Source organism: Carassius carassius, chromosome 40, assembly GCF_963082965.1.
Source record: "Carassius carassius chromosome 40, fCarCar2.1, whole genome shotgun sequence".
NCBI classification, from domain to species: Eukaryota; Metazoa; Chordata; class Actinopteri; order Cypriniformes; family Cyprinidae; genus Carassius; species Carassius carassius.
In genome coordinates, this window is record NC_081794.1 from 7497631 (window position 1) to 7510062 (window position 12432).

At 35.8% G+C, this 12432-nt stretch overlaps 1 protein-coding gene across 3 annotated transcripts; it reads right to left on the reverse strand.

Moving 5' to 3' along the window:
• Nucleotides 1-1389: 1389 nt before the first annotated feature.
• On the reverse strand, nucleotides 1390-11999 carry LOC132122061 (sterile alpha motif domain-containing protein 14-like). Of its 3 annotated transcripts, none has more exons than XM_059531930.1 (10): nucleotides 11952-11999; nucleotides 11650-11875; nucleotides 8920-8969; nucleotides 6928-7085; nucleotides 5549-5906; nucleotides 5149-5236; nucleotides 4370-4438; nucleotides 4115-4250; nucleotides 2702-2815; nucleotides 1390-1674 (listed from the first exon to the last, which is right to left on the reverse strand). In XM_059531930.1, exons 3-10 carry the CDS (start codon nucleotides 8960-8962, stop codon nucleotides 1513-1515), a joined length of 1128 nt encoding a protein of 375 aa, XP_059387913.1. In that variant the 5' UTR covers nucleotides 8963-8969; nucleotides 11650-11875; nucleotides 11952-11999; the 3' UTR covers nucleotides 1390-1512. The 3 variants fall into 3 exon arrangements, with proteins under 3 accessions (XP_059387913.1, XP_059387914.1, XP_059387915.1); XM_059531931.1 differs by having other exon boundaries at nucleotides 11619-11875; XM_059531932.1 differs by lacking the exons at nucleotides 11650-11875; nucleotides 11952-11999 and adding an exon at nucleotides 11086-11643.
• Between the last annotated feature and the right edge of the window lie 433 nt (nucleotides 12000-12432).

The following is a 12432-nucleotide window of genomic DNA, read 5'->3' on the forward strand; positions in this document are numbered from 1 at the left end:
ATGTAGCGTCTCTTGATTGGACAGGAGATTGTGTTACACTTTTAATTTAGAAAAAATGCTGCAAGTGTAAGGAGTTTTCAGTTTTCACTAACCATCAAATATGTTAGCCTATATATCACAAGCAATACTATATCTTGACACGACATTTTTGCGATGCTATGGTTTTCTTTGATATAAATACATATAATACATGGTGGTAATTATAATTCAGTATCAGGGTGTTAATCAAATAACATGAAATCACTGTACCACACTCTTAAAAATAAAGGTTTCCAAGTGTAGTGCTATTTTGTAAATATAACGATGTCTTTTTTTAATGTTTTACAACAATATATCAGTTATTTCTTAATTATAAATGCTCATCTATTTCTATTTGGGTTCATCTGAACGATTTCAGTTCCTTGATTACATTGTTCGTCTAAAGATTCAAGTGTTAATTTTACATTTCTTCTTGAGTAAAAGTATAAAAGTAGTTACTTTTGGCTATTTGATAAAAAATACAAATTTTTAACAGGCTTACTTAGTTTTATGGAAAAGATAGAGCTAAATCTGTCATCATGAATTACTGTGTGTTAGCACAGTCTAAATATATAATTATTGAAATACTGCTTTTACCATAGCTTTGAATCAGTGAGTTGTTAATTTCTGTAATCTGATCATTCAAATTAAATAAATGCATCATTCTGGGGCCAGTTAAGACATTTGACTATGTCTTAAGAACTTTTCTGATTAAAGTCGGGCAAATCTACATTTTTGTAAATAACGTTAAACAGTTATGATGAAGAAAAAAGAAGAAAAAGAAGAAAACAAATCAAATGGCTAACTTTAAGACTAGTCTAAGCATGTAACCGGCCCCAGTCCAACTGAATCGGCTTAGAGGAATTCTGATATTGCCTATCGAGTTTTGATGTCTAGTGCAAAATGTCTCAGGTACAGGAGATCGATGCTGGACAAATTATAATTTTTAGGGAACAGTGGTCACACTAAATGTTTCTGATTCATTTTGGCTCATTTGGCAGATTCAGAAGCAACATCCCAGAATAAGTTCCTGTTGCTCATCCAGGTTCTGCCCAAAGCTGTAAAATCACATTCAGGACATTGTTTTTTTCCCTTCAGTCCCACAACACTCCACACACTGTTATATGTCATCCTTGTGCAATAGGCTTTATCCCAGAACACCCAACTAATCTGTAATGACAGATCTAATGATAAAGGTGGCATATGAAATGTCCCCATATTCTGATAAATATGTGTTATGCTAAATTGTAATATATTTTGTCGAGTGTAAGTGTGTCATTGAAACGAGTTGGTCCAGTTCAAGCATTTCTTGAACTCTTCAGACAACTTGCACACGTTCCTGAATCAGTTTTTGAATAAAATATGTAAATGTACAAATTTTGCAAGTTCTCTTTATTACTATATCCATCAATAATACATTGTGAAAGCTAACGCAATGTTTGACATTAATAATGGCACCTGCAGCATATTGTATTTAGTCTTTCAGAAATGCCATCAAGTGTTCAGTAATTTTTGTCCATCTTCACTGTGTCCATTTTTCCCGCTGTCCCGTTTTCCGTGAACTCCGTTCTGTCGCTCTGTTCTGTCTTTACCAGCAGCAGAAAGCATTTTCTTTTTAAAACTGAAATCTGAGCCACGGCTGCTGTCACAGTCATTCTGAAAAAAAAAGACAGATTGGTTTATAGAGAGTTTTTTTGTTTGGATGGAACAAAATATATTTGTTGTTTACAGGAGAAATGTTTGAAGAATGACCGCTAAAGCAAACCAACAGGCAAATGTACCAAATTCTTTAATTTAGCATATTGAAACAGCACAGCAATTGATTCACAGAGCACAAACTGAATATGCAGCACAAACCACCTTTAATATGATTAAGCTAGTATGGATCTGTTTCACTTCAATATAATATGATTGTCCTTCTCATTTGTGTAGCAGTGTGCCAGGGCCATCAATCTCCAAATGTTCCTCTTTGCATCTGAGAGGATTGAAATGGCACTTCATGAAATAACCTGTATATTAAGATATTCTTACAAGCAGTTCTGCAACTTTTCTGTCCCTTTTTGGATTTAGCATTAAATAGCACCACTCTTAGGTGTATTTACTGTATATACACTAAAAGTCAAAGGTTTGGAAAAATTAGGAAATTTTTTTATGTTTTAAAAAAAATAAAAAAGTATTTTATGCTCATAAAGGCTGCATTTATTTGATTAAACATATATTTACTTATATTATACTTAAGTAAATATATTTTACTTAAGTATAATATCCTTCAGAATCATTCTAATATGTTGATTTGGGACTTAGATATTATTAATCATTACTGGTTCTCAATTATTAATAATGGTTCTTATAATTATCAATGTTGAATGCGGTTTTTGCTGCCTTTTTTGTGGAAACGTAGCTAAAAAAAATCTGGATTCTTTGATCAATAGAAAGTTCTTTATTTGAAATAGAAATCATTTGTAACATTATGAATGTCTTTAATGTCACTTTTGATCAAATGTCATGTGTCCTTCCTGAATAAAGCCATTAATACATTTATAATTGTTTAAACCTGAGCCCAAACTTTTAAATGCTATCATGGTTTTCAACATTGATAATGACAGAGAATGGCTAATGGCTGCTAAAAATTCAGCCTTGAGTGAATAATTTCTACAATAGAGTTTAAGTTCTGATATCTCACCCCATCTGAATGCTCGGGGAGGGTCTGATAGGGTTGTGATGACTCAGTCTTGCAGGGTCTGCAGTCTTCCAGTAAACCCACTGAAGAATCAAAGTCCTCATCAGTACTGGAGCCCTTGAAGAAAGATGAATGAGTGTTACAGTGCTATAATAGTCCATTATTGGCTGTTTAAAATAAATAACTAATTTATGTCATAGAGGCTATTCATTTAATCTGTGAGAGAATTCATATAGAAATTGCATTGTGCATCATTATTTTCTTTCCATTATTTGGCTTACTGTAACTTCCGCCATTCTTTCTAATATTTTAAGAGATGACACAAAACCTGGAAATGAGGTATCATTTTAGCACTTTTGGTTCCACCATCCTAATATCAGTTATTTTTAAGTTTTTAATGGGTTTTTGGTTAAATGCTTGAAATAAGGTCTGGTTAATACAAGCTTTTTTATATGACATAAAATACATCACTAGTACCCCTTTATGAATTATTTTTTTTTTCACTTGATTCGAAAGGGGTGGTTGCTAAAGAGTGGCTAAATGGGAGATTTTGGAGAACAGGTGAACTCATACTCACTAGTCCACTTGTACAGCCTCATTGTGCTTAGAACCATGCTTAGGCAAACTATTATAATTCTTAGGGAAACTTTCAAGGAAAATGTTCTTAAATACCGAAGAATTGTCAGAAGCTAAAAGGAACACTGCACTTTTTTTTTTTTTGAAAATATGCTTATTTTCCAACTCTCCTAGAGTTAAACAGTTGAGTTTTAGTGTTTTTGAATCCATTCAGCCGATCTCCGGGTCTGGAGGTAGCACTTTTAGCTTAGCTTAGCATAGATCATTGAATCTGATTAGACCGTTAGCATCCGCTCAAAAATGACCAAAGAATTTCTATATTTTTCCTATTTAAATGATGTAACTACAGAAGAGTCAAGTTTTAAATAGAAAAAAATATAGAAAAACTGGTCATTTTTGAGTGAGATGCTAACAGTCTAATCAGATTCAATGATCTATGCTAAGCTAAGCTGAAAGTGCTACCGCCAGACCCGGAGATCGGCTGAATGGATTAGAAAATGGTAAAACTCAACTGTTTAACTCAAGGGGAGTTGGAAAATGAGCCTATTTAAAAAAAATGTGGAGTGTTCCTTTAATGGTGATGAGTCATGAAATCATGGTTAAGTTCATTTATAGCAACTGTTTTAGCTTTTCTACTTCTGGCAATTGTATTTATGCTTCAAAATTCATAAATACTTTGTTCATTTGTGAATTGTATCATAAAAATATTCAGCTTTCGTTGGTTACAGAGCTATTTTTCTACTTTTGGGTTCGCCTATAAAAATCATCATCACTGCAGCACTTTATTCTTCCTCAAACAACAATAAGATAATTTGTGGACACTAGTTTAGGTTAGGTTACCTCGTTGAAAGGTTTGGATGGGGACTGGATGTTCTTGGGGGAGCCAGAACCTCTTAATCTTTCACTGAACCAGGAGAAAGGCACAAACGGTGGACCAGAGGAACGCGAGGACCGGCTCTCTGTTTTCTCTGAATCCCTGGATACAGACACACAAAATACCTCACACATTTACATCTGTACAGGCATCCAAAGAAACACTGGTGCTTAGATTACTGACATTAGCTGAATAAATGCAGGACAGACTCACACACATACCGATTTCCTGCTGATAGTCTGTTGGATCTGTCTTTCCTGACCTTTCCATATGTGCGTCGTAAAGTGACCCTGCTCACAGAAAAACAAGCAGATAACCTTTAAAGCCCAACTCTGGCCACTACTACAGCTGTATGATTGCTCTCACGTACAGGACAGTGTTTACAGTCGTCAAAAAGTACCATAGTGGAAAATAAATATACTAAAATGGATTTGAAATACATTTATTTAATGTTAAGAATACTATACAATTACACGTTTATGTACTTAATAAAAATACCCTGCAATTGTACTTTTAGTATACTAAACTGGTATGCTTAATTGGTACAACTAATTTCATACTTAATGCACTTTAATTGTGCAGAAGTAATGCTGAGGTCCAACTAAAGACATACTGAAATATATTTGATTGTGCCAAAGTGGAACTATTGTAAATGTATTTCATGTACATTTGAAATATCTTGCATTTAAAGACCAATATTATTCAAAGATTAAACAATCCTCATCAATAGTGAACTATACTTAGTGTGAAATCAATCTATTTTAAATATATATATTTTTTTTTTAGTGGGGTATATGTACAAATTGCTTAATTATTGTTGCCCTGCATGTTTAACATTTAAAATCTTCCAAAATATTTATAGACATAGTTAGCAAACTCAAGGTGAGTCAAAGTTTGTGGTTAAATACTCTGTAACAGGATAAATAGTCCAACCTTCATCTAAAATATTTAAATGCTGATTTTTTTTTGTAGCTCAAAACCTTACTAATAGGATACTAACCCCAGATCAAGAAAGCGTCTCCTGGTTTTCTTGTCCAGCAGCACTGTTGGACTTTCAGGTTCATCAGGGCCTGTGTCATGACTGTCGTCTGAAAACAGATAATCAAAATGAGCATCAGCATCCCGACATTTAATATGGATCAGAATAATCCAGATCTGAAAATCCCATGTTTTATTATCCAGGATTAGATCATCCATAATACCAATTTCCAGATTAACAAATCTGGATTTCCAGAGTTGTAAATGGAAAAACAGATTTCAGAAAACAGATTTCTGAGAGTCAGAGTCAGAATCAGGATCAGAATCACTTTAGGATCAAATTAATTTCAGAATCAGAATTCACATTTATTGTCCAAGTTAATGATATTCCAGTAGATGAGATGTTCGTATGCAGTTCAAACCTTCGCTCTGTGAGAATTCTCCATAGTGTAGAAGGGGTTGGCTGCCCTCACGTGACTTGAGGTGGTCCGCCTGACAAAGATGGGCAGGTGAAGATGTCTCTGAATGGACGCAGGGTCTGGAGGGAGACTTAGATGGGGTGAGGGGCAAAGCCTCTTGAGAGGAAGTGTTCAGGAGGTGCCTGTAGCTCCGTCTTTCATCTTGTGCCTCCCTTTCTCCAACCACAGTGTAGGGGTCAAAGGTGAATGTTCGGTCTCTCCTCGAGGAAGGGGAGGAAAGGAGCAGGTCAGAGGAGGGGGAGGAGCAGCGATAGGAAGGGTGGATTGGAGAAGAGGAGGTCTGCACGGAGCCGCCATAACTCTAGACCGCAGAAACACACAATGACATATATCCCATGAGACTCACATGAATGTGTGTTTTTTAGGGTCAGCTGAAACTAAAACTAACTAAATAAATGAATTGAAATAACCATTAAATGAAATCAAATTAAAAAAATATATATATTTTTAAAATATAAACCTATTTGGTTTCAGCTGGTTGCCAAAGTAACATTTCTCATTTAGTTTACCTTGAATTACTACAATAACCCAAACTAAAATTGAAATTTAAAATAATAAAAACTATATAGACATGTTAAAGAAAACTTTCACAAATAACAAAAATGACAACAAAATTACAAAAAATTTACGTAAATATAAAAAATGATAATAAAAACTATAATAGTTTCTCAGTTATACTGCTATAACACTGGTGTTTACGTATATCTCAAGGCTGCATTTAAAGGAATTAATTAAAGGAATTAAAATACAAATTTTGTATTTAACACATATGCTGTTATTTTTTTCCTTTTGAACGCACACAAACACACACACAGATATCAATATCGTTCAAAAAAAAAAAAAAAGAAACATGCAAATCTTTTTTTTGACCATGACTGTTAAACTGTTAAAAATTAGCACAAAAAAACAGCATAAATAATTCCAATAAAGAGTCAAATAATTTTATTAAGAAGAATGCATTAAATAGATCAAAAGTGACATTGAAGACTTGCTGCTCTCAAGACTAAAGTAATAGCTGCTAAAATGAAGGTTTGTTAGTAATAAATAAAATTTATTTATACTGTGTTTTTAATCGAATAAATGCTTATTTATATGGATTATTGTGACTATCTCAATTCTTTTCTCACCTATAGGGCACTAAGTGAGTCAGGATTGTCGCTTCATCAAAAAAATAAATATGTGTATGGTGATGGTTCTTATAACAGCATATGAGTTTGAAAGGACAAGCGGTAAGAGTAAATAACATGCCACATGACAAAATTGTAATTTTTGGGGGAACTACTCATTCAGTCAGATGCATGAAATCTATAACATACACACACCAATCTATCAGTGCTGTCATCTCCATCTATGGAGCTCATGCTGTCTCTCAGGCGGGTTCGGGAGGGCCGATGCCTCCTGGTTTTGATTGACAGTTGTGCCTTGGCTTTCTGTAGACTGCTGTCAAGTCGTTCGGTCTCTGGAACTGCCTCCGTCAGATCTAATGTGGTATAAAACACACAGACGTATGTTCACTCCCTGAGTTCGATTGAAATTGAGCATTTGGAGACAAAAGCCCATGACGCACAAACTAACACCACAAATATGATGCAAATCCTGATAAAAGACTGCTGCACTGCTCTCAACACACACTCATGCACACATTAGTGTTCTCGTTACAATCCATAAAATGCAGTGACACCGTAAAGCAGGCCTGAAGCTCTATTAAGCTGTCAACAGGCTAGATTACTTATATGAATGATGGCCCGCCATTCCTCATGTCCACCCTGGGGGTGTGTATGACGGTCAATGAAACAGGAAGTACACAAACACACACTAACAAATACACTAAAGTCAGAGAATGGCACTGGGCAGTGTGTAAATGTGTAGCTGCTACATCAACAAGATCTTCATTTAAGTATAAATATAACAATATTTTGTGTTAGTGAAAAAAAACTGCAAAAAAAAACACGTTTATATCCATAAGTATAACATTTGCTGTGATTTAAATGGCTCTGTGAATCAAATAAATAAATTAAATAAATAAGCTGACTAATTTTGATAAATTATGACATTTGGATTCTTTATACTGTATTATGTAAAAATGTAGCATTGTATAATGTAGCAGAATTTTTCTTTTTAAAATAATATGTGCATGTCACAAATTATTTATTTGGTTAGTATTAAGTCAGTACAACTTTGTTGGCACATGACATCACTGTTTGTCACATGACCTCATCACAATGAGTTTTTAATTGCGAATGGCATGTAAAGGCATCAAAAGCAGCCAAAAGCAGTCATACAGTATGACATGGTCAAGGTCATCTGAGAGCACTGGACTGAGGGATACCACAGTATGAGAAAACTTTGAAAAGCTGTCACTGGGGTGGTGCACTTTCAAAAGGTACTAATAAACACCATTTACAACATACTAATTTGTACACTTTAGCTAATAATATGTACCTTTAAGGTACTTCTACCCATTTAAGAGTAATTAAGGTACATTTTGGAAGGGTACCATCCTAGTAAGAGCAGTTTTTCTGGACATATGCTGTGTTGTACAGTGCATATTTTGAGAAACATAGTATTCCATTCCAACAAAAAATTTGCTTAAGCACACATACTACAGACATTAGTCGGTTTAGACACCATATTGAATTTAAGACAGATGAAAAGCAGGCTGTGAGGGATAGACTTACAGTCCTTACAATGGCCTTTAACCATATATATATATATAAAACTTGAGGTTCCACATATATATATATATATAAAAACGCAAAATTCCTATAGGAAAAATTAATGGAAGAAAAAAAATACTTCCGGAGTCAATGGCACAGAAAAAGTGTGTGGGCACTAATGCATTCTCTGTTGTCGGATGCTTATGGGGAGTGGAAACGTGTATATATGCGTGTGTATTTTCAACCCATCACAAGGTTCTACTCTATTCCATAGCAACCTTTCTTCTCCCAACTTGTTTTCAGATCTCAGCACTAATTCCTGTGGTGACGTAGACACTGACCCAGCAAGCTGCGCCTTCAAAGCCTGTACAAAAATCCTGTGAAGCCAAACTCTTGAATGTGCCCATTACATCTACCATTATTCCCCAACCATGATAGATGGCATCTAAAAATTCACAAAAATGTTTAATCAAATATTTATGACTCTAAAACCAACCAGTGCACACGCTCAGAGAGAATCGTAGCCCCTGGTGCTTTTAGAGGCCAGACTGTAGCTGCTCTCTCCTGTAATGCGCTCAGTGCATTGGGAGTGTGGAAATGAAGATCTGGACATTAATGGAGGGGGGAGGGGATGGGCAGTTGGGAGAGGTTACTCACCAAACACATCCTCTTCTGCCTCAGCCAGCGGAGTGGAGGACATCTTCAATCTGAAAGAGTGAAACTTTACAATTTAAATGCATATGGACAAGAAACCATTTCTTGGCCACAAACAGAGCAGTGGCAGTCTGTGCTTTTCAAGTGGGGAAGCTCAGATGTCACTGATCAATTAAAAAGTGCTCAGATTTGTTATTTTTGTGTGTGCAATGCTGATTCTAAAATCTGCTCCTCGAACTACCACTAAAAGAAATTAACTGAAAATAACTGACCAATCTCAAAACTTTTTTTTAATGTACGTACTGTAATGTAAAGCAGTGGTTCCCAACCACGTTCCTGGAGGCCCCCCCAACACTGTACATTTTGCATTTCTCCGTTGTCTGACACACCCAGTTCAGGTCTTGGGCTGCAACCGAAAACTGAAAAATGCTGCCTTCGGAGGACGCATTCCAAGATAGGAAGGCATCAAGGCACGTCCGAATTCAATGATAGCGTCAGTTCCTGTCTGCTGAGATGCCTTTATCTGGCCGGTTTTTGAAGGCAGCTTAGATGTATCCTTCGCTGCCTTTGATATCCCACAATCCTGTGCATTCAATTCTGTGACAGTTAAGCCAAAAATGAAAGATGGCATTTGAAAAGTTGTTTTTGATCAACGTTTTCCACTTTTGATGTCATTTCTAGCCAGAAATTAATATTGCAGTAATGAAATATCCACTTATCACGTTATCACGAAAGCTCTTTATATTTTGCTGTAGACCATTAAATCCTTACTCTGCCTCAGAGGCCTGTCCAAAATCTGTTTTAATGAGGTGCCTTCGTGCAAAAATGCTGCCTCCAAAGTCATTGCCTGATATGGCAGCGAGGCAGCAAGTCAGCTGCCTTAGTTTTCGGATGCAGCCGTGGAGTCTCTAATAATGAGCTGATGATCTGAATCAGGTGTGTTTGTTTAAGGTGATATGGAAAACATGCAGTGTTGGGGGGCCTCGAGGAATGAGGTGGGGATTGGGGAACCATGTACATTTAATGTACACGTAATGTATTATACAATTTCTGAATTATTGTAGTTGAATTATAGGGAAACCAAGCGCTATTTTATGTGTAGTAAACTGGTAAATTCATATAAACATAAACTCTTTTAGTAGGGGCACACACATACGAACACAAAAACGGCACTGACCAGTTGGCCAGGTTTGTTTTGGCTGCCACATACACAGTGTCCAGGCAACAGGCCACTGTGCCATCTGCTGCCCAGGACCTTAGAACGGTCTGTGCCCTTACCATAATATTCATATCTATCTATCTATCTATCTATCTATCTATCTATCTATCTATCTATCTATCTATCTATCTATCTATCTATCTATCTATCTATCTATCTATCTATCTATCTATCTATCTATCTATCTGATCTCCACATTTCTGTATTTTCACTGTTAAAGGAAAAAAACGGAATTTTATGGCATTAAAAAGGCAGCTGTGGTTAAAGCTTTACAGATTGAAATTAAATTTACAGTAAAAATAATGTATATTTCATAAACTAAAATAATGTTATAAGATATTACTAAAATATGATTTACCTTCACAATATACTGGCAACCACCTTTAAAAAGCACAGGATATAAAAATAAATTCCTCCACAAGCTGATGTAAATAATATATAGAAGGTGCACACAGTGTCATGCACACAAATACAAAACACCATCATCGTAACAAACAATAAACAACACTAAAATAAACCAATAATCCTTATTTAACAAAATAAAATGTAATATAAAACCCATAATGCACACAATTGATAAGGAAATCAGTAGAAACAGTTTTCAATGAAATTTTGAGATGAGTTCTTCTTTTTCACTTCCAAAAACTGTATTTATATGTAGTATTTTGCTGTAAGATTACACAAATTTACATCTATTATAGTTTTTAACCAAATAACTTACCAATTAACAGGTTTTTACCGCAGTATTTTTACACTGATGGAATAGTTTGCAGAGAGGAATTGTGATTAGGAGAGATGGTTGAAAAAGGTTCATCTCCCCTGTGGTTAAGTTTAAACCTCTGATCCATTAACCAAGCCTCATTACACGCTCGGAAAAAAAGAGGGAAAAAAACTGTCATTTTCATGCCTTATTTATCCATAAAAGGTACCTATAAGTACTGTAAAGTTACCTTGTGAAATGATACTGCCCCAGGGACAGCTTTTGCTCCTTTTTGGGGACTAAACAGTCACTAAATACAGAATAAACAGACAGGACTAAAACTTTATAGCAAACATCTGTCTAAAGAAATCATTGTAATCTGACTGTCTAGGCCACTGACACTGACTATATGACGATAAGGGCCTCACTTTCAGAAGTCATCTCACTGTGATGGAGATATGATGCTAATAGCAATAAAACTACCCCCCCCCCCCCCACACACACACACATTATCCCATCTATAAGAATTAGGGGGAGGTAGGGCTGCTAAGTAGCTGACAGGCAGGGAATGGCAATAGCAAACAAATCAATATGGAGATGGGAGGGGACGAATCTGACCTGTGTGCACATATCAGCAAATAAAAGCTTACTTTCACTGCAGGGCTAAAACAACAGAAATGGTACATGCTCATCAACATTTCCTTGGCTACACAGAGATGCATAACCTTGTATTCAATACACACAATTCCTGATCAAGAAAACCGTGTGAAAAGAAGTACTTACATTCTTTATAGAAAGCATTAACCTAGCTCACCTCTGCTATGAGAGCTGCAGATGACAATCAGGACAAACAGAGGCTGTACATCATGAATATTTTGATTCAAATGGATGGAAGGAGGACAGGATGAAAAAGGAAAGATGGATAAACAGACTCACCTCTGTGTAGTTGCGTATCCTACAGCAAAGCTCAGCTGCTGGGATGGGCTGACATTGCTGCTCCTCTGTCTCGCTCACGGGACGCTGCTGGAGGACTTCTGTTCCTGGATGAGCACAAATTTACAACGTCATTGGGCTACTCTGCGTGTAAACAGCACACACACACACACACACACACACACAGTCCTCCTCAGCAACAGAATGTCAGACACTGCTATACACACCCAATGACAGTGATGAAATGAAGGAGGCTGAGAGAGGAAGGGAGAGACAGAAAGAGGAGGGAGGTAGAGGCACATGGGCATCATGAATCAATGTTATTACCACTCCAACAGCCAATCAGCTTTAATGCCCCATCACAGGAAAATCTCTGCTTCTATTCGACTTACAAATACATTTAAATTAAAAAAGTGTAGGCTTTGAATGGTCAGTCGGACTACATTTGAACAAAAGTGGATTATCATCTTTTAAAATGCAATAACACTACCTTAAATGCATATAAATTATCATTTTAATATGGATACTGTTAATAATAGAATTTGTTCTCTTAATGAGTTTATAGGTTAAATCATTTTTACGGTTATTAGATATATGGCCACAAAGTAAACGTTTATTTTGTACTTAATACCTTACTATCGTTTTAACACTATTGTTTTTAAAT